The 22,443-nt window shown below is 44.4% G+C and overlaps 1 protein-coding gene across 1 annotated transcript in view; it reads left to right on the forward strand.

The window, feature by feature from the left end:
- Nucleotides 1-209: 209 nt before the first annotated feature.
- LOC147985792 (uncharacterized) overlaps nucleotides 210-22,443 on the forward strand; it is a 31,495-nt gene continuing 9,261 nt past the window's right edge. The window contains exons 1-2 of the mRNA XM_087541740.1: nucleotides 210-683; nucleotides 1,209-1,993. Of these exons, the coding sequence (XP_087397866.1) occupies nucleotides 210-683; nucleotides 1,209-1,993 (1,259 nt within the window). The remainder of the gene's footprint in view (nucleotides 684-1,208; nucleotides 1,994-22,443) is intronic.

A 22,443-nucleotide genomic window follows, 5' to 3' on the forward strand; every position in this document is an offset into this window, starting at 1 on the left:
TATATCGTATCTTGTTCGGTCCCTTGGTAATCGCTATATCAATCTTTTGATCACTTTTGACATCGCCAACGGCCGACAACCACTGCAGCACGGTAAGAACTGGTAAGAGCTTGGTAATTGCTCGAGAGTTGAGAGACATTTTCCACCGCCTCACTATAGTTACTGTAGGAGCAATATACTTGTGATTTTTTTCTTGTTCCGTCCTAACCATGGCAGGTGACGAAGACAACATGAAAGCCACGGTGGCACGCCTTGAGGAGGATGTGCATGCATACACCAAGCGGTTCACATCGTTCGAGGGCGCACTTGATAAGCGTCTCAAGTCGATCGAGGATAGCAATGAGATGTTCACCCAAACACTTGCATCTATTATGAAACGTCTTGATGCCCAGGATGCCCGTCTAGGTGCCGCCTCCACTTCCGCTCCGCATCTTCCAGCCACCAACACAGGTCTGCAACGAGCTCGTCGGGTACTCCCAGGAGATCCGGGGCACCCTCTTTCATACACCGATGTCGTCGACCAGCCCCGTCCTCGCAACGCCAACTCGATAGCCGACGACATCCAAGATGACAACTATGATGGTGATTCTGAGGATCCTGATGCAGTTAATGATAACAATGATCGTGATCATCGTCGACTATGCAATAATCTACAAGGTATGGGACGACACCAGCGTCCTCAGGTACGTGGCCATGACGATTCTTTGGGTAGAATTAAATTTGTCATGCCTCCTTTTGATGGGAAATATGATCCAGATGTTTATCTTGACTGGGAATTACTAGTTGATCAAAAATTTGCTTGCCATGATTTTCCTGATGATAAAAGAGTTAGGGCTGCAACTAGTGAGTTTGGTGATTTTGCTTCTGTTTGGTGGAGAGCACATTGTCGTAAACATCCTAATAATATTCCTGCCACTTGGGAAGCTTTGAAATTAGTAATGCGTCACCGTTTTGTTCCTGGATATTATGAACGTGACTTGCTAAATAAACTACAACGCTTGAACCAAGGATCTAAATCTGTGGAAGACTATTATCAAGAATTGCAAATGGGCATGTTACGTTGTGGTTTAGTTGAGACTGAGGAAGCCTCTATGGCTAGGTTCTTGGGTGGATTGAATAGAGAAATTTATGACATACTTGCTTATAAAGATTATCATTGAATGACCCGTTTATTCCATCTTGCTATACATGCTGAACATGAAGTGCAGGGTCGTTCCAGACTGCGTCCTAATTTTTCTGCAGGTCGTACTTCCACATGGGCGTCGCGCACTCCTGCTGCCCCGTCCACTCGCACCTCTACAACAGCACCTGCAACCTCTCGACTGGGGCCTTCTTCATCAACTTCAGCATCACACACTTCGGCACCACTGAAAAGTACTACACAAATTCCAACAAAAAGTTCATTGTCATCGTACGCTTCCTCCAAAAGAACAAAGGATATCCAATGCCACACTTGCAAGGGATTTGGCCATGTCATGAAGGAGTGTCCTAATAAGCGTGTATTGATCATTCGTGAAGACGGCGAGTACGACTCTGCTAGTGATTTTGATGAAGACACATATGCCTTGCTTGCTACACATGAAGACGATGACACAAGACCGGAGCAAGAGGAAGAACATGTGACCGCTGACGACGCCGATAAGTACATGAGTCTTATATCACATCGTGTACTTAGTGCTCAGATTGTCAAAGCAAAGAAGGATCAACGTCACAACCTCTTCCACATCAAAGGAGTCGTCAAGGAGCGTTCCGTTCGCATAATCATTGATGGAGGGAGTTGTAACAATTTAGCAAGCATTGACATGGTGGAGAAGCTCTCCCTACCTTCGCGACAACATCCACAACCATACTGCATTCAATGGTTTAATGATGGTGGAAAGGTAAAGGTAACACGCATGGTGAGAGTTCCTTTTTCTTTAGGTTCATACCATGACACTATTGATTGCGATATTGTGCCTATGCAAGCTTGTTCTATGTTACTAGGAAGGCCATGGCAATATGATAAACAATGTTTACATGATGGTAGAACTAATTGTTGGAAATATTCCCTAGAGGCAATAATAAATTAGTTATTATTATATTTCCTTGTTCATGATAATCGTTTATTATCCATGCTATAATTGTATTGATAGGAAACTCAGATACATGTGTGGATACATAGAGAACACCATGTCCCTAGTAAGCCTCTAGTTGACTAGCTCGTTGATCAATAGATGGTTACGGTTTCCTGACCATGGACATTGGATGTCGTTGATAACGGGATCACATCATTAGGAGAATGATGTGATGGACAAGACCCAATCCTAAGCATAGCACTAGATCGTGTAGTTCGTATGCTAAAGCTTTTCTAATGTCAAGTATCATTTCCTTAGACCATGAGATTGTGCAACTCCCGGATACCGTAGGAATGCTTTGGGTGTGCCAAACGTCACAACATAACTGGGTGGCTATAAAGGTACACTACAGGTATCTCCGAAAGTGTCTGTTGGGTTGGCACGAATCGAGACTGGGATTTGTCACTCCATGTAAACGGAGAGGTATCTCTGGGCCCACTCGGTAGGACATCATCATAATGTGCACAATGTGATCAAGGAGTTGATCACGGGATGATGTGTTACGGAACGAGTAAAGAGACTTGCCAGTAACGAGGTTGAACAAGGTATCGGGATACCGACGATCGAATCTCGGGCAAGTGTCGTACCGATAGACAAAGGGAATTGTATACGGGATTGATTAAGTCCTTGACATCGTGGTTCATCCGATGAGATCATCGTGGAACATGTGGGAGCCAACATGGGTATCCAGATCCCGCTGTTGGTTATTGACCGGAGAGTCATCTCGGTCATGTCTGCATGTCTCCCGAACCCGTAGGGTCTACACACTTAAGGTTCGGTGACGCTAGGGTTATAGAGATATTAGTATGCGGTAACCCGAAAGTTGTTCGGAGTCCCGGATGAGATCCCGGATGTCACGAGGAGTTCCGGAATGGTCCGGAGGTAAAGAATTATATATAGGAAGTGCTATTTCGGCCATCGGGACAAGTTTCGGGGTCACCGGTATTGTACCGGGACCACCGGAAGGGTCCCGGGGGTCCACCGGGTGGGGCCACCTGCCCCGGGGGGGCACATGGGCTGTAGGGGGTGTGCCTTGGCCTATATGGGCCAAGGGCACCAGCCCCAAGAGGCCCATGCGCCAAGCGTAGAGGAAAAGGGAGAGTCCTAAAGGGGGAAGGCACCTCCGAGGTGCCTTGGGGAGGATGGACTCCTTCCCCCCTTGGCCGCACCCTTCCTTGGAGGAAGGGGCAAGGCTGCGCCCTCCCCCTCTCCCTTGGCCCTATATATAGTGGGGGAAAGGGAGGGCAATCCAATCTAAGGCCTGGCGCCTCCCTCTCCCTCCCGTGACACATCTCCCTCCTCCCGCAGCGCTTAGCGAAGCCCTGTTGGAATCCCGCTACTTCCACCACCACGCCGTCGTGTTGCTGGATCTCCATCAACCTCTCCTCCCCCCTTGATGGATCAATAAGGAGGAGACGTCGCTGCTCCGTACGTGTGTTGAACGCGGAGGTGCCGTCTGTTCGGCGCTAGGATCATCGGTGATTTGGATCACGACGAGTACGACTCCATCAACCCCGTTATCTTGAACGCTTCCGCGCGCGATCTACAAGGGTATGTAGATCCACTCCTCCCTCGTTGCTAGATGACTCCATAGATAGATCTTGGTGACACGTAGGAAAATTTTGAATTTATGCTACGTTCCCCAACAGTGGTATCATGAGCTAGGTCTATGCGTAGTTTCTATGCACGAGTAGAACACAAAGTAGTTGTGGGCGTTGATTTTGTTTAATATGCTTGCCGTTACTAGTCTTATCTTGATTCGGCGGCATCGTGGGATGAAGTGGCCCGGACCGACCTTACACGTAATCTTACGTGAGACTGGTTCCACCGACAGACATGCACTAGTTGCATAAGGTGGCTAGCGGGTGTCTGTCTCTCCCACTTTAGCCGGATCGGATTCGATGAAAAGGGTCCTTATGAAGGGTAAATAGCAATTGGCATATCACGTTGTGGTCTTTGCGTAGGTAAGAAACGTTCTTGCTAGAAACCCATAGCAGCCACGTAAAACATGCAAACAACAATTAGAGGACGTCTAACTTGTTTTTGCAGGGTATGCTATGTGATGTGATATGGCCAAAAGGATGTGATGAATGATATATGTGATGTATGAGATTGATCATGTTCTTGTAATAGGAATCACGACTTGCATGTCGATGAGTATGACAACCGGCAGGAGCCATAGGAGTTGTCTTAATTTATTTATGACCTGCGTGTCAACATAAACGTCATGTAATTACTTTACTTTATTTCTAACCGTTAGCTGTAGTAGTAGAAGTAATAGACGACGTGACAACTTCATGGAGACACGATGATGGAGATCATGATGATGGAGATCATGGTGTCATGCCGGTGAAAAGATGATCATGGAGCCCCAAGATGGAGATCAAAGGAGCTATATGATATTGGCCATATCATGTCACCACTATTTGATTGCATGTGATGTTTATCATGTTTATACATCTTGTTTACTTAGAACGACGGTAGTAAATAAGATGATCCCTCATTAAAAATTTCAAGAAAGTGTTCCCCCTAACTGTGCACCGTTGCGACAGTTCGTTGTTTCGAAGCACCACGTGATGATCGGGTGTGATAGATTCTAACGTTCACATACAACGGGTGTAAGACAGATTTGCACACGCGAAACACTTAGGTTGACTTGACGAGCCTAGCATGTGTACAGACATGGCCTCGGAACACAGAAGACCGAAAGGTCGAGCATGAGTCGTATGGTAGATACGATCAACATGAAGATGTTCACCGATGATGACTAGTCCGTCTCACGTGATGATCGGACACGGCCTAGTTGACTCGGATCATGTAATCACTTAGATGACTAGAGGGATGTCTATCTGAGTGGGAGTTCATAAGATGAACTTAATTATCCTGAACATAGTCAAAAGGTCTTCGCAAATTATGTCGTAGCTCGCGCTTCAGTTCTACTGTTTAGATATGTTCCTAGAGAAAATTTAGTTGAAAGTTGATAGTAGCAATTATGCGGACTAGGTCCATAAACTGAGGATTGTCCTCATTGCTTCTTAGAAGGCTTATGTACTTAATGCACCGCTCAGTGTGCTGAACCTCGAACGTCGTCTGTGGATGTTGCGAACATCTGACATACACATTTTGATAACTGCGTGATAGTTCAGTTAAACGGTTTAGAATTGAGGCACCGAAGACGTTTTTGAAACGTCGCGAAACATATGAGATGTTTCGAGGGCTGAAATTGGGATTTCAGGCTCGTGCCCACGTCAAGAGGTATGAGACCTCCGACGATTTTCTTAGCCTGCAAACTAAGGAGAAAAGCTCAATTGTTGTGCTTGTGCTCAGATTGTCTGAGTACAACAATCGCTTGAATCGAGTGGGAGTTGATCTTCCAGATGAAATAGTGATGGTTCTCCGAAGTCATTACCACCAAGCTGCTAGAGCTTCATGATGAACTATGATATATCAGGGACATATATGATGATCCTTGAGATATTCGCGATGTTTGACACCGCGAAAGTAGAAATCAAGAAGGAGCATCAATTGTTGATGGTTGGTGAAACCACTAGTTTCAAGAAGGGCAAGGGAACAAAGGGATACTTCATGAAACGGCAATTCAGCTGCTGCTCTAGTGAAGAAACCCAAGGTTGAACTCAAACCCGAGACTGAGTGCTTCTGTAATAAGGGGAACAGCCACTGGAGCAGAATTACCCTAGATACTTGGTAGATGAGAAGGCTGGCAAGGTCGATAGAAGTATATTGGATTTACATTGTGTTGATGTGTACTTTACTAGTACTCCTAGTAGCACCAGGGTATTAGATACCGGTTCGGTTGCTAAGTGTTAGTAACTCGAAACAAAAGGCTACGGAATAAACGGAGACTAGCTAAAGGTGAGCTGACGATAAGTGTTGGAAGTGTTTCCAATGTTGATATGATCAAGCATCGCACGCTCCCTCTACCATCGAGATTGGTGTTTGCGTTGAGCATAGACATGATTGGATTATGTCTATCGCAATACGGTTATTCATTTAAGGAGAATAATGGTTACTCTGTTTATTTGAATAATACCTTCAATGGTCTTGCACCTAAAATGAATGGTTTATTGAATCTCGATCGTAGTGATACGCATGTTCATGCCAAAAGATATAAGATAGTAATGATAGTACCACCTACTTGTGGCACTGCCACATAAGTCATATCGGTATAAAACGCATGAAGAAGCTCCATGTTGATGGATCTTTGGACTCACTCGTTTTTGAAAAGTTTGAGGCATGCGAACCATGTCTATTGGTGTATATGCATGAAGAAACTCCATGCAAATGGACCGTTTGGACTCACTTGATTTTGAATCACTTGAGACATGCAAATCATACCACATGGGCAAGATGACTGAAAGCCTCGTTTTTCAGTAAAATGGAACTAGAAAGCAACTTGTTGGAAGCAATACATTTTGATGTGTGCAGTCCAATGAGTGCTGAGGCGTGTAGTGGATATCGTTATATTCTTACTTCACAGATGATTTGAGTAGACGTTGAGTATATTTACTTGATGAATCACGAGTCTGAATTATTGAAAGGTTCAAGTAATTTCAGGGTGAAGTCGAAAGATCGTCGTGACAAGAGGATAAAATATCTATGATATGATCATAGAGATGAATATGAAGTGAGTGGAAAACTAGGTGATGAATGGTACCATCAAATTCGTATGAAACTAGGTGATGAATGGAAAACTGCTTTCAAAACTAAATTTGGTTGATATGAGTGGTTAGTTATGCCTTTTGGATTGACTAATGCACCTAGTACTTTCATGAGACTAATGAATGAAGTTTTGCGAGCTTTTATTGGACGATTTGTGGTAGTATATTTCGATGATATTTTGATTTATGGCAAGTCACTAGAGGAACACTTAGACCATTTGCGTGCTATTTTTTCTGCTCTGCGTGATGCACGTTTATTTGGTAATATCGAGAAGTGCACTTTTTGCACGGATCGAGTCGCTTTTCTTGGCTATGTTGTGACAGCGCAGGGAATTGAAGTTGATAAAGCCAAGGTTGAAGCGATCCAGAGTTGGCCGACCCCTAACTCGGTCACACATGTACGAAGTTTTCTCAGACTTGCTGGGTTCTACCGGTGGTTCATGAAAGATTTTAGTACCATCTCAGCGCTGCTCAACGAGCTCACAAAGAAAAATGTGCCATTTGTTTGGAGCGACGCACAAGAGGAAGCCTTCACTATTCTTAAAGATAAGCTTACACACGCCCCTTTGCTGCAATTACCTGATTTTAATAAGATGTTTGAATTAGAATGTGATGCTAGCGGCATTGGTTTAGGTGGTGTTTTATTGCAAGAAGGAAAACCAGTAGCATACTTTAGTGAAAAGCTCAGTGGGCCTAGTCTGAATTATTCAACATATGATAAAGAACTTTATGCACTAGTTCGGACTTTGGAGACATGGCAACATTATTTATGGCCTAAGGAGTTTGTCATACATTCTGATCATGAATCCCTCAAGCATATTAGAAGTCAAAGCAAGCTGAATCGTAGACACGCAAAATGGGTTGAATTTATTGAATCCTTTCCTTATGTTATTAAACACAAGAAAGGGAAGGAGAATGTTATTGCCGATGCCTTGTCTAGACGCTATACTATGTTATCACAACTTGACTTCAAAATTTTTGGACTTGAAACTATAAAAGAGCAATACGCTAATGATGTTAACTTTAAAGATATATTGCTCAATTGCAGAGAGGGTAGAACTTGGAACAAGTTCGTCATTAATGACGGATTTGTTTTTCGCGCTAACAAGCTATGCATCCCAGATAGCTCTATTCGTCTTTTGTTGTTACAGGAGTCGCATGGAGGAGGACTTATGGGACATTTTGGCGTCAAGAAGACAGAAGACATCCTTGCTAGTCATTTCTTTTGGCCAAAAATGAGAAGGGATGTGGAGAGATATGTTGCACGCTGCACGACATGCCAAAAAGCTAAGTCACACTTGAACCCACATGGTTTATATATGCCTCTTCCTGTTCCTAGCACTCCTTGGGAAGATATATCTATGGACTTTGTATTAGGACTGCCTAGAACACGACGGGGGAGGGATAGTATATTTGTTGTTGTCGATAGATTCTCTAAGATGGCACATTTTATACCTTGTCATAAAAGTGACGATGCTACTTACATTGCTGATTTGTTCTTCAGAGAAGTAGTTCGTTTACATGGTGTGCCAAATACAATTGTTTCTGATCGTGACACAAAATTTCTTAGCCACTTTTGGAGGGTGTTGTGGACAAAATTGGGGACTAAGCTTTTATTTAGTACTACATGTCATCCTCAAACAGATGGTCAAACTGAAGTGGTTAATCAAACATTGTCTACTATGCTTAGGGCTGTTTTGAAAAAGAACTTAAAAATGTGGGAAGATTGTCTGCCTCATGTAGAGTTTGCTTATAATCGTTCCGTTCATTCCACCACAAAATTATGCCCTTTTGAGATTGTTTATGGATTTATACCTCGTGCGCCAATTGATTTATTACCTATTCCATCTTCGGAGAAGGTAAACCTTGATGCTAAAGAACGTGCTGAGTTAGTATTGAAAATGCATGAGATGACTAAGAAAAATATTGAACGCATGAATGCCAAGTATAAACTTGCTGGTAGTCAGGGTAGGAAAAGTATTGTGTTTGAACCAGGTGATTTAGTATGGTTACATTTGCGAAAAGACCGCTTCCCTGATTTACGAAAGTCAAAATTAATGCCTCGTGCGGATGGACCTTTTAAAGTGCTTGAAAAAAATTAACGAGAATGCATATAAGCTTGATTTGCCTGCAGAATTTCGGGTTAGTCCCACATTTAACGTTGCAGATTTAAAGACTTATTTGGGTGATGACGATGAGATGCCGTCGAGGACGACTTCGATTCAAGAAGGGGGGGATGATGAGGACATCTCTTCTATCGTTACACCCGCCGCGACTCCTACATCAGTTATTCCACCTGGTCCTATTACTAGAGCGTGAGCGAGACAAATAAATGGCCAGGTACTATCGCTCCTTTGTACATATGATTTAGCTAACGAGAATATGATATTACACTCATGTTCTGATTTAATTGTACTCAGAAACCAAGGGATCAAACAATCAATTGAAGAGGAGCCTTTAAACCAAATGGAATAACACTCTTTGCGTGCATGCTCTCAACCGTCCTTGCATGCATGCACACACCGCACCATCCATCCCATCCATCGTGCATGCCATGGTACAGGAAGCAGACGCCACAAGACCCAAGCCAATTGATTTTTGTTGCATGGACCAAGAGACACCACGTTTTGGGCCATGGTGGGCCAACACGATTTGACTACTTCCTACGTGCAGCACTCGGTCGCCGTACGGACCGGTGTCCGATCAGCCCCAGGCGGCATCTGCTTTAATAAATAGCTAGGTTAAGTTAGGGTTTAGACTCGGGTTTTATTGTATTGTCTAGCCATCGCTACAATTCGCATCTACGAGACGTGTAGGACTACCACCTTGTCAGATCCACAGTGGAACCCCAACTTTTCATCTAGTTCGTGTGCTCAGTTTATTATCCGCAATTTCAGTTGCAATTCACCTTTGTTCTTGCCGGTTCTTCGGTTGCTTGCAGGAACTTGAACCTCGTTGTTCAGGTTGATCGTGCCTACGGCAAGGTCAATAACCATCGGAGATTGGTTTAGCGATTGTCGAGGCGTATCGTCGGGTACGGTATAGCCGGATCGTCAAGGTCAAAATCCACCAAATCGATAATTATCCCCACTCTCATCGAAAGATCGGGCCGCCGTCACATTAGGCAGTCTAGCTTGGTCGGTTTCACGAGAGGCGAGGGCCTTTGTGATTTGATGGCTCATTACTGCTGGAAGGCGGGGCCTTGTGATTTGACTGCTTGTATAAATGCACCGACGACCTGATCGAGGAGGAGCAAAGAACCGTGCGGTATACTCAAGTTTTCCACTGGAGTAGTACTGCGACGGAGGAGCACAAAACACGGCAGCCCAGTGCCACATGGCGATAAAAAATGATCTAATTTGCTAGTCATCTCATTGTTAGCATTTTCTATTCATTCCCTCAAAAAAACATTGTTCTATTCATGCCTCGCAGACAACGTGACACGTGCGGCGAAACACCCGAAGCAAAATATGAAACACAGGAGCAAAAGAAGAAGGAAGATTATCACACCAAATGATCTAATTCGCCGCGGAGTCATAACTGCTTCTTCATCGCCTCCACGACCTCCATCTCCTTGCGCGTCTCCTCCGCCATCTTCATCATTGTGTCCATGACGCGGCATTTCTCGACGCGAGCCTTCATCATCTGTTCCACGGCCATATTACGTACCTTGACAGCAGCCGGGTGCTCGATGCGGAGCTTCGCCAGCTCTTCCTTCTGTTCCAAGGCGAGGGCCCACAGCATCTTCATCGAGGAACTACTATTCTCATGCAGCTTCTTCTAGCCGGCGTTCTTCTCCTTCAACAGGTCGATCTTGTGGCAGAGGTTCGCATTGTCCTCCCGAAGTCGCAGGATTTCGCTGGTCGCCTTCTTCTCCGAGGCAATGCTCTTCTTCAGCAGCATCACCAAGCCGGCGGTCAACTCCCCCTGCTGATTGAGATTAGCAGGCATGTCGTCGAGGCTCTCCTTCAGCAGCTCCATCAAGCCATGGATGAAATCCTTCTACTTATTGAGCTGATCGGGCATGCCGTCGAGGGATAACGACTCTAGCTCCGCCGGCTTGGCATGTTTGCCTCCGCGGCTAGGGCGCTCTTGGGAGCCATCACCTGCCCATGAGAGATCTTTCGAGGTCTCTGCATGGCGGCGAGCCCTCTCTTTTTTTCCGCAGCCTTGGTTGCCGCTCCCTTGTTATGAGTAGTTCTTGACCTAGAGCTCTGCTCACCGGCCATGGCAACGACGAACGAAGAAGAAGCACTTATGAGGAGGAAAGGTAGAGTGATTTTCGGTTAGGTAGTTCCCCTTTTTATAACCTAAGTACTAGCACTAGTACTAATACCTACATAGTGGGAACACGTTCAGGTTTGGTACGTACTACTAGTAGGTGTGAGCAGGCTTTCGAATGTGATGGGAACAAGGTAAAGATTAATTGATGGTTTTGGTTTTGAGGCCCGAAACGGCTCCCAATGAGTAGCGGAACATAGATTTCAAGTACTACACTGCTCAAATGCGTAAATATTATGTTACTGTCAAAAATTGGCACAAAATACGAAGGATACCAATGGAAGTACTACTAGCAACCCACGATTTAACTACTCATATGCGCGCAGTGGAGTAATAATGTCTTTCTTCCGCCCTCACGCCCACTCAATTTGCATGCGCTGTATTAATTGACCATCAATGAAGTGAACGACTTTACACGCGTCAAATTATCACATGGGTGGATCTTGGTACAAAATTGCGTCCGCCCGTGTACCCGCGTGTGCGTGCGAGGAATGAGTGCGTGCATGGCATGCGTGCACATCTTCGCTTCGTGCATGTACCGCCAGTATGGCTCAGGGAGGACGAGTACATTTTTCTGGAACCAACAGCACATCACTGTGATCAATCCACGCAAGGAGGTCGCGACAACGCCTACACATGTGCCAGTGGCTTCATGAACTGTAAGAGAGACACTGTGTAGCGTGCCATTGGTATTCTAATTTACGTGTTTTGCACATACTCGAAGTACTAGTAAGGTACACGTGCATTGCACGCATCAGATTTTGCAACCAAATTATGAATAGATACCACACTATAGCATGTAAGCTCTGAGTCATATATGCCTGATGTAGCCCTTCATGTAATTCTTATAGTTCATCTCATTCAAAATCAATTAGTTTTTATAAAAAAGCTAAGAACGCGGGAATAGGAAAAACATGGGATTATAGTGGAATGTCGTCTTGAATCCTATAGGATTGTACGAGTGTTTGATTGTGCATAGAAAAAATGCAGAATTCTTTCAAAGAGGTTTGAGTGGATGGGATGTTTCCTATGAAATCTAGTGCAAATGAATCATATGGAAAAATTCATATGGTTTACAATCCTACGAATCAAACAACCAAGATAGGAAAAATTCCTAATGATTAGAATCCTCCAAAATTCCTTTGAGAATCCTTTTGAATCAAAGAAGCCCTTAATCTATTTAATGATTCATGGAATTGTGCGTTGTAAAGCATAAAGTAAAAACAAATAATGGCAATTCAACTAGAAAAAAGTTTGGGCAGTTATGATACGGAAGATTCTAGAACAAAAGAGAACCACTGTTGTTTTGAGGTTTGTGCATTATGCTTAAGTTCAACCATGGAGTCTGCTAGATTGTACATGTGGCAAAATCCGGTGGGGGCTAGAAGATGGTGCGAGGGGCCGAGTGGAGGGAGACTATGAAGGAATGCATAAGTGCGAGATCGATATTTAGAGAGAGGGGGCGAACACGTGCGCTAATGCGCGCAGTGGCGGAGCCATGAAAATAAATGAGCTAGGGGGCCAAGCATTGCTAATCCTTTACGAGGAGGGTCAATTCATGAACTTAAACCATTTTAGCAGCAATTGTCTAATGATCACATTCATATTAGCCTTGATATATGGTGATGTTAGGGGGGAGGGGGCAGGGCCCTTACTGCCCCCTGTCTTCGCCATTGTGCACGCGTCTCAGAGATGAAGCGGAAGGCATGGATGATGAGAGGGGGACGTTGGATACATAATTAATGTGGGTGTATTAGCTATATATGTTAATCCTATATAGAGAGGTATAGATTGATCGATATGGACATGGGAAAGAGGGTGAGACCTCATTGGATATATCGATTGATCGGTTTGTGTGGAAAACTATGAAAGACCTAGCTATATACACACATACATAGAGGAACATCGATCGTTGCACATGCACACGTGAGAGATAAAGAAAGCCCGATATGATGGAGAGGGGGATGTGTGTTGGTGTGTGCCTTCATGGGAGACCGACCTGAAGAAAAAGATTGCATGCGTGCGATGGATAATGCCAATTGGTATTGTGTGTGCATGCATGCACGAGAGAAAGTTAGTGGTACAATTATAAAGAGAAGACTACTGTGTGGGTGTAAAAGAATAGCTAAATAGGTGAGGTCACAATCAATGTAAAGTTGAATTCAAATATTTGAATAAGAGATCCTGATGTTTGAAACCCATGCATGCATGAATATAACGAAGATCTGCGCAGTGTGGTTTGGAAACGAGCATGTTGTAATGTATACACATTGAACAAGGTCAGACTGATTTGAATTTGAGATACTGATGGCAGACATCATTTGGCTACGTCGCATCCGTGCATGGACACACTATTCTAATTGGAGATGGTGGGCGGCTTTTGCATCACATATCTATATCTATACCCCTATATATATTATATTTATATATTTTTTATATTGTGTGCGGGTAACTTTAACTTTGAAAGATGGTCATTGGATGAGGCGAATCCGATGGTCCAAAGATGGCAAATTTGAGTACTACTGGCCGTTGGATATCATCTAGATTCCACCAGATTTTGCCACATGTATAATCTAGAAGACTCCATGGTTGAACTTAAGCATAATGCACAAACATCAAAACAAAAGCACTTCTTATTTGTTCTAGAATCTTCCGTATCAGAATTGCCCAAATGTTTTTCTACGTGATTTGCCATTATTTGTTTTTCACTTTATGTCTTACGACGCACAATTCCATAAATCTTAAAGTAGATTAGCTTTCTTATAAAAACTAGATGATTTTGAATGAAATGAACTATAGGAATTAAACGAACATCTACAACATGCATATATGACTCAAAGCTTGCATGCTATAATGTGGTATTTATTCATAATTTGGTTGCCAAATCTCATGCGTGCAATTCACGTGTACCTTACTCTAGTCTAAATGGTGTTTGTGTGTGTGTTGTGTGTGTTTAGGTGAAAATTGTCTTTTTTTGGGTACACGTTAAGCTTGTTCTTCCAAATTTTCAAGCCGCGCCTTGTTATGTTGAAAATTCAAGCTAGCATCTCTGTCTATCGTGCTGCGAAACTCTCGCCTCTTCAACCCGCGCCTTGTTAGCCCGAAATATTTAAGATATATCTTTGTCTCATTGTGCTCCGACAACTCCCTCCATCTCAAACCGTGCCTTGCTATTCAAAAATTACAACACGCGCGAAAACTCCCACCTCCTGTGAAATCCCGACACGTGAAATGCCCGTGGTACCCCTGAACCGAAAGAACCGCCTCAAATCGGTGGGGGTACTTTCGTAACTTACCCCACATTTCGGACAAGCACGTCTCTAAGCCATGGTTCCCCACTGCCATCCCATCCACCCACCCATTCGTACACCGAGGCCGCGAAAACCCGCGCCGAAACCCCACACCCTGCTCCGTCCGCCACCCAGCCGGTGCCTCTTTCCCGACGACGTCGTCCACATCAACACCTTGACGTCCCTCATCCACCGTACCGGATGAGGATCCGTCGTCGATCTCATCGTCCTGCCGGTTCAGACACCCCGTCCTCCACCTCCAAGGAGCTGCCCCGACGTTCCCCTCGTCTATCACGCCACCTCCATTCCCACACTGCCGTCTTCACCTGCACCACCGGAAGAGCATCATCATCACCATTTCCTCGGATGAAGCTGCGGCCTAATCGGCGCCACCAAAGAGGTTGTACACTAATCGCCGCATTTTCTTCTTGATTCGATGTCACGATGCTGCCGACGCTCGGTCCCGAGCCGACACGGCGCGGCTCCATCCACGGCAGCGTCGCCGGCCACTTCCTCCACGGCGTCGCTCCCTCGGCGGCGACGTCCACATCAGTAGGACCTGCTGCTGCTTTAGCTCTCGCTCGCGCTGCTGCTCTGCTCTTGCTCTCAGTCCCCTGCCTGGTCTGCTCTTGCTATTGCTCTTGCTCGCACTGCTGCTCTCACTCTTGCTCTTGCTTGCGATGCTGCTCCGATTTAGCTACACTTCACTCCGATGTCGCCGGGGTGAAGAAAGAACCAGCCGCAGCGGGAAGGGGGGCTCGCCGGAGAGGTACCCCACTATATATCTTAGGGTTCAGGATGGGGGCGGTGGTCGCTGGCGTTGGCGGGGCGTTGGCGGGGCGGTGGCGTGGGGATCGCCGGAGAAAAAGCTCGGCACAAGGGGGGGGCCTAGAGGGATGGTCGGGGCGGCGGCGGACCGGCGGTGGGGAGTGTTTTCAGGGCGGGCGGGGCGGCGGGGGGCTGCTGTTTGGCTGGCTCAGGGGGGTGGAGGTTGAAGATGAACCGCAGGCCCTTGATTTCGTATCCAACAGCTGCAAAATCGACTGACCAGAGATGAAAAAGTCAGTCAACCGACGTGTAGCCTCACCTTGCTAGTGCGTTCAGTTTCGACAGCAAAATTCAGTTTTGACAGTTAAGTTCAGTTTCGACAGTTAAGTTCAGGTTCGACAGTTAAATTCAGTTTCGACAGTTAAGTTCAGAGATGAGAGGCTGGTGTATTTTACATCTAGCACTTTGTGGATATGTATTTTACGTCATGTATTGGAGATGCTATTAGAATTCCACTCAGGTTACCGTTGTTTGTTGTCTCTCTTGTCCTGCTTCAGCCTCGGCGTCGTACAACTCACCGGAGCTGCTCCAACGACGAAACCCTCCATCACAGCGGAGCAGTACCTCGGGCTCCATCTCAAGACGCCTAAGATCTTCTTCCCCTCCTCTGACAGCCAAGTCAGCCGGAGCATCCTCACCGGCCAACCCAATCACGCTGAGATCGACATGGCTTCGCCAAAGTGGTTGTACACTTGTGCATCTCTTTTTTACTCTACATGTTATATATATTGTCCATTAAGCACTCGTAGTAACGGGAAATACGATTATTTTATCCTACTATATGACAAGCAGTGAGGTACCAGGCAACTTAGATATCCGTGATGGACTCTCTTGAACGCCATCATTATTTATCTCCGCGTGTTTGAGCTGTGCATTTGTCGATGGGCCTGGGAGTTGAGCTAGTATGGCAGTGGCCTGGGTCCAAAGTAATAGAAGTAGCACAAAAACATTTTTTTAGTGTAGGATTTTCCTTGCTCAAGCCTGCCTACTAGAATCGCCAGTGCTTGAAAGGAAAAGTGAATGAAAAACATCGGAATTGGAAAGTTTCCTATGGTACTACTTTTCATGAATTTGGTGCAAAGGAATGGAGCAAAGGAAAACTGTAGGATTTGTTCCTTTAGTGTCTCCTTGAAAGAAAAACCGTAGGAATTCTAATTTCCACTTCTCCTCCTTTTCATATTCCTATTCATCAAGCACAAGACTAAGAGATAGTAGCATAATAGCATTATAACCGTACATTTTCTTGTGGTTTGACTTAATCTCACCATGCTTTTTTGCATCCTGTGATCTTCCAATTGTTGTGAATCAAACACCCAGATTGGCAGAAATCCTGTGTTTTTAAATTCTCTATTTTGCACGTGCATTCCTATCCTATTCCTGTCTATTTCCTATCCCTGCATTGTTAGAATCCTCAAATTCAAACAAGCCCTTACTCAATTACTTATGTTACAGATATGTGTCAAAGAAAACCTTGTGTGGTTTGTCCTGCTCCTGCGGCGCTGTGTTCCACCCCAGCTCAGCTGCTCCAATGACGGAAGGGTTCACCACAGCAGGGATCCGCTCTCCAGACTGTCTTTCGCCGCCTCAGATATTCTTCCCCGCCGCCGGAAGCCACGGCAACTGCATTACCATCATCAACTGAGCATATGACCTTGATGACTACACGGGTCCGCAAGAGAGGTTGCACTCTTCCGTGTCTGCTTACGTTATGCGTCACTTAATATGATGACATGCTACATTATTGTCGTGTTCACCTATTAGACTCTGAGTCAGGTCCAAACTAATGCTGAAACTTGAGTTTTTAAATGGTTGTGGGGTACATATTGGGGCAGCAATCAGTACTATCTGTCTACTATCTGGTTAATCTCCGGTGTCTACTATGAGTTTCATGTTGGGTGCAAACAAACATTAAAGGAGCCATTATCTGTATTTTTTAACTAAAGCTATTATCTGCCTGCTATCAATGGTTTTGGGTCTATCCACAGTTTGCTACCATCACTCTGGATTTGTGCATGCACTCCTTACATAATCTCACTATGTTTTATTCCTACGCATGCCAGTTATTGCACACAATGGAACTGATCATATAGAGCAAAAGAGACGAGCCTTGCGTGGCAATAAAATTTCATGCAGACGTTGTTCCATGGTGGGCGCAAAGGCAGCCCCCCTCCACCCATTTTGGATCATAATCAAGAGGAAGATAACTGTTATGAGGGGGATTCAGAAGGAGAAGACCACTCCTATTTATCCCATGAGGTCTTCGCTCTAACTTGGCATGCTGATGTTGGTAATATCATGCATATGGTGCCTTGCATTGCTTACTGTATACATTAAAGATGTCATCTGCTTAGTTTAGACATGCTTTGTGTCAATGCCATCTGTTTAGTTTCTTTATCGTATATGTGAATCATGCAGTGCCATCTTGTCTAGCCAGGCATCATATATGTGAATTTTGCAATGCCACCCTGGTTAGCCAGTCATCTTATATGTGAATTATATCATGCCATCATTTTTTTATTACGTGTTAAATTTGTCAACAATGTTAGTACATTCAATTACTCTTCCTATGCATCAGCCATTTGGCACGGTCATGGAAAAATCTGGAGTGGAAACAAGGTCTTCAGAGCAGACAATGCTATCTGACGAAGCGCATGTCTTGCTGGTTATCGATAGCTCCTCAGAGGAGGATTCATAGTACATTCAATTACTCTTCCTGTGCATCAGCCATTTGGCACGGTCATGGAAAAATCTGGAGTGGAAACAAGGTCTTCAGAGCAGACAATGCTATCTAACGAAGCGCATGTCTTGCTGGTTACCGATAGCTCCTCAGAGGAGGATTCAGAGACAGATGACCAGTCATATTCCCCCCCCCCGAGGTGCATGCCCTAACTTGGCAGGGTTATGTTGCTCATATCGTGTTTATGGTATCTTGCATTGCTATGTCATTTGCTTAGTTTAGACATGCTTTGTGTGAATGCCACCTGTTTAGTGTCTAATTACCATATATGTGAATTATGCAATGTCATCTTATTGCAAGACATTATATATGTGAATTATGCAATGTTATCTTGTTGCAAGGCATTATGTATGTGAATTATGCAATGCCATGTTGTTTAGGCAAGCGTCATATATGTGAATTATATCATGCCGTCCTTTTTTTGTATTTCTCATTGCTTTTGTCGACAATGTTTGTATATTCAACAGATCTTCCTGTGCATCAGCCATTTGAATTGGTGATGGAGAAATCTGGAGTGAAAACAAGGTCTTCAGAGTAGACAATGCTACCTGCTGAAGCAGATATCTTGCTGGTTACAGATAGCTCTTCAGAGGAGGATTCAGAGGCAGATGACCAGTCCTATTATCCCCCTGAGGTGTATGCTCAAACTTGGCAGGGTTATATTACTCATATAATGCATATGTTGTATTGCAATGCTTAGTTTTTACATCATATACACAATATTGAATGCCATCTCCTTAGTTGACACATCATATATGCGATTGCCCTCTGCTCACTTCCTTAGTATATAAATCATATATTTGAATTATGTCATGCCATGATGTTTACATAGACAACATGTATCTGAATTATGGCATGCCAACCCATTTTCTAAAGACATAATATAGTTATATCATCTCATCCTGTTTACATAGTCATCATATTTAAACTATGTCATTCTATCCGTGAATTATATCATGCCATCATGTTTCCATCGACGGCATGTTTGTGATTTATGGCATGCCAACCACTTTAATAGACACATCGTATAGTTATATCATGTCATCCTGTTTACATAGTCATCATATTTTGAAGTATGTCATTCTATCCTGTTTAGTTAGCCATCATACATGTGAAATTGTGTCATGCTATCCTGTTTAATTAGCCATCTTATATGTGAAATTATGTCCTGCTATTCTGTTTGCTTAGACAACATAAATGTGAATTATTTCATGCCCTATTTTCTTCCCTACTATCCATTGCACCTGTCTATCTTACAATGTCTGTACATTAAATTACTTTTCTTGTTTATCAGCCATTTCAATTGGAGGGAGTGATGGTAGTATCAGTGGGAGTAAAAACACGGTCTTCAGAAAAGATCGTGCTACCTGTTGATGCAGATAGAACCATGGTTGTACTTGCCCAAGAACCATCCCCACCAGACATAACCACACTCATGCAGATTGTACCCCTACCCAGTTGGACAGAGAACCAGCTACACCCTTTCTAACCCCAACCCCAGCAGATAGACACCCAGTTCCCGTTGACACAGCACCGTCTCCACCACAGAGCACCCAAACACGAGCAGTTAGTAAGGCAACTGCAGTGCCCAAATCACGAGGACCACCACTCCGAACCCGAAGTCAACGCTTAAAGCAGAAGAAGAATTGTTCTCAGGTCAGGTTCCGTAGCTATGGTTCATACTACCTTGCTCTTGCATCACTGTATTTACTGATACCAACTAATTTCAAATTTGAAGGATGCAATTGAAACTCCAATGGCGCAACAGGTATGTTTTAAACTTGTTTCTTCAACGTGTTTGGCTGTTTGCTGTTGTAACTTGCTCTATGTTGATTTCAGTTTCAATTGAATAAACAGTTATGTTCTCATGCCATGCACATTACAAGTGTTGTTATTGCTGTGTAGTTTCCCACACTTATATTCTGTATATGCTGCTTTGTCTTAAATAGATATGATTTGAAATGTATCTATCTTGATTTGGCAACATAAACTAGAATGATATAGACCATACAGTGACCATACTACATAGATATATGTTTGTTTCATGTTGTTATCATGTCCACCTTACTACTGAACTGGTTTACCAAAATGAGTTTCATATACTACATTATAACCTGAGATGTGTTTGTTTGTTTCTCTTTTAGAACGCGGATAAAATATTGGAGAAGAGTACCCTGTTATGCAATGGTAAAGTAAGTAATGCAGATAAGGTTCAAGATAGTGAGACATCCCTGTTGGTCTCCAAGAAAGGTGATAAAAACTATATTGAAGACACTGAGACAACCCCAAAGTCCAGTCTTGATGTAGTGTTCGAGTTACTGGCTACCACTGCTGGCACCAGCTCTTCGAACTCATTGCCTGAATCAGTTCGGCTTCTTGAGTCTCAAATTCAAGTTGAAAGACATCGATCAGATGTTATGCGACAGGAAGCCGAAGGACTGAGGAAGTCCCTGCAGAATTCAGATGCATACTTTCTGGTGCAACAGCAAGCGCTGGAGGACTTAAGCGCCAAACAAGAGAAACTTAATAAGCTTGCTAAGCATCTTGCCAGCATTATGGGTACCCAGGATATTGTTTCTTGAGCTCTTCTGTAGTGGTTTCAGTTCTGGACTTGTTTTGCTGTGGCGTTTATATGCTGCTGTGTTCCCTATATTTGCACTGGTGGCGAACTTTGATGCCCAGTGGATGTAATATGTGTAATAGCCGTGATAGCCTAGTGTAAGTTGCTTGCTTATTTATTTCCTTGTTGTCTTGTTTATTTGTTTGCTTGTAGTCAGTGCAGTTCTTTTTCTGCGGTTTGCTAGTGGCTGCAATAACCTATTTTTTAAAACTAGGCCACAATAACCATGGGCTAATATTTACTGTAGTGACACTGGGCCTTCTACGGGCCGTAGAAACAGTGGGCCTTCTACGGGCCGTATAAACAGTGGGCCTTCTACGGGCCATAGAAACAGTGGGCCTTCCACGGGCCGTAGAAACAATGGGCCTTCTATAGGCCGTATCATCAATGGGCCTTCTACGGGTCGTATCATCAATGGGCCTTATACGGGCCGTATGATCGATTGGCCAAACATGGGCCAAACAGACCGCATTCTGTCCGTAAACGGGCTAGAGTTGGAATCGTCCATTCATGGGCCGACCATAACTGGCCATCGTTAATAAGCCGTATTTGATGACGCTATGAAAACGGACCAATGTATTAACGGACCACAAACGGGCCGACTGTAACCACGGGCTGAATTTGGCCCACAAGTAGAAAATGACAGTAACGGGCCGTAAGTAAACGAATGCTGGAAATGAGCCCAAGAATAAATGGGCTCTGAGAAGGCCGAAAGATAACATGGGCTGGAGACGGCCCAATGGAATAACGGGCCGTTAATGGGTATAAAGTGATACACTGTTCATTACGGGCCAGTTTCACCACGGGCCGTTAATGGGTGTAAAGTGATACACTGTTCATTACGGGCCAGTTTCACCATGAGTCGTTAATAGGCCAAGAGTTACATAGGGCCTCATATGGGCCGAAAGACGTCATGGGCCATACATGGGCCTGAAGTGAAAACGGGGTGGAATCATATTGGATGGCCCAGATGACGCTACTGGGCCTAATTCAGAGAGGGCATGAAGGGCCTTGGGTTAGCGGGCTGTAAATGGGCTATATGCGAACAGGCCGTTAACAGGCTTTCCATGGGCTGGCCCGCCACCTTTTGACCAAGTCAAATGGGCCGGCCTTTTCACAGGAATGGGCCTCTGTTGGGCCGTGCCACGTGTCAACGTATCATAGGCGCCTTCTGTCCAATGAGTGGATGACATCTGTCCCGACGATGAGCCGACACGTGTTTCTTCCAGCCAATGATCATTTTACACGTGGAAAATCCCCATTGGCCGGGGCTGTTAACGGGTTATCGGATCCAAATCCCGACCTAATAGCTTAATGGCGTTCCGTTACGGTGGATGCCACGTGTCGGTCACCCTTGACGAAAGCACTTCTGTGACGCGCGATTTATCGTCATGGAAGTGGACACTTCCGTGATGATAATTTTGGTAATGTCATGGAACACTTCTATGACAACACAGGCATGACTATCTTGATTCTGTCATAAATTTGTCATGGATGTACATGCATGACAAAAAAAGCGACCTACCGTGACAAACACGTATCATCACGGAAGTGTATTTTTTTGTAGTGTTATGATGTTTTCTTCCCCCTCTACTCTCTTGTAATGGATTGAGTTTCCCCTTTGAAGTTATATTATCGGATTGAGTCTTTAAAGATTTGAGAACACTTGATGTATGTCTTGCCGTGCGTATCTGTGGTGACAATGGGATATCACGTGATTCCCTTGATGTACGTTTTGGTGATCAACTTGCGGGTTCCGCCCATGAACCTATGCATAGGGGTTGGCACCCGTTTTCGTCATGATTCTCCGGTAGGAGCTTTGGGGCACTCTTTGAGGTTCTATGTGTTGGTTGAATAGATGAATCTGAGATTGTGTGATGCATATCGTATAATC

Source organism: Triticum urartu, chromosome 2A (assembly GCF_056163025.1).
Source record: "Triticum urartu cultivar PI428250 chromosome 2A, HENAU_Tu73, whole genome shotgun sequence".
Classification (NCBI taxonomy): Eukaryota; Viridiplantae; Streptophyta; class Magnoliopsida; order Poales; family Poaceae; genus Triticum; species Triticum urartu.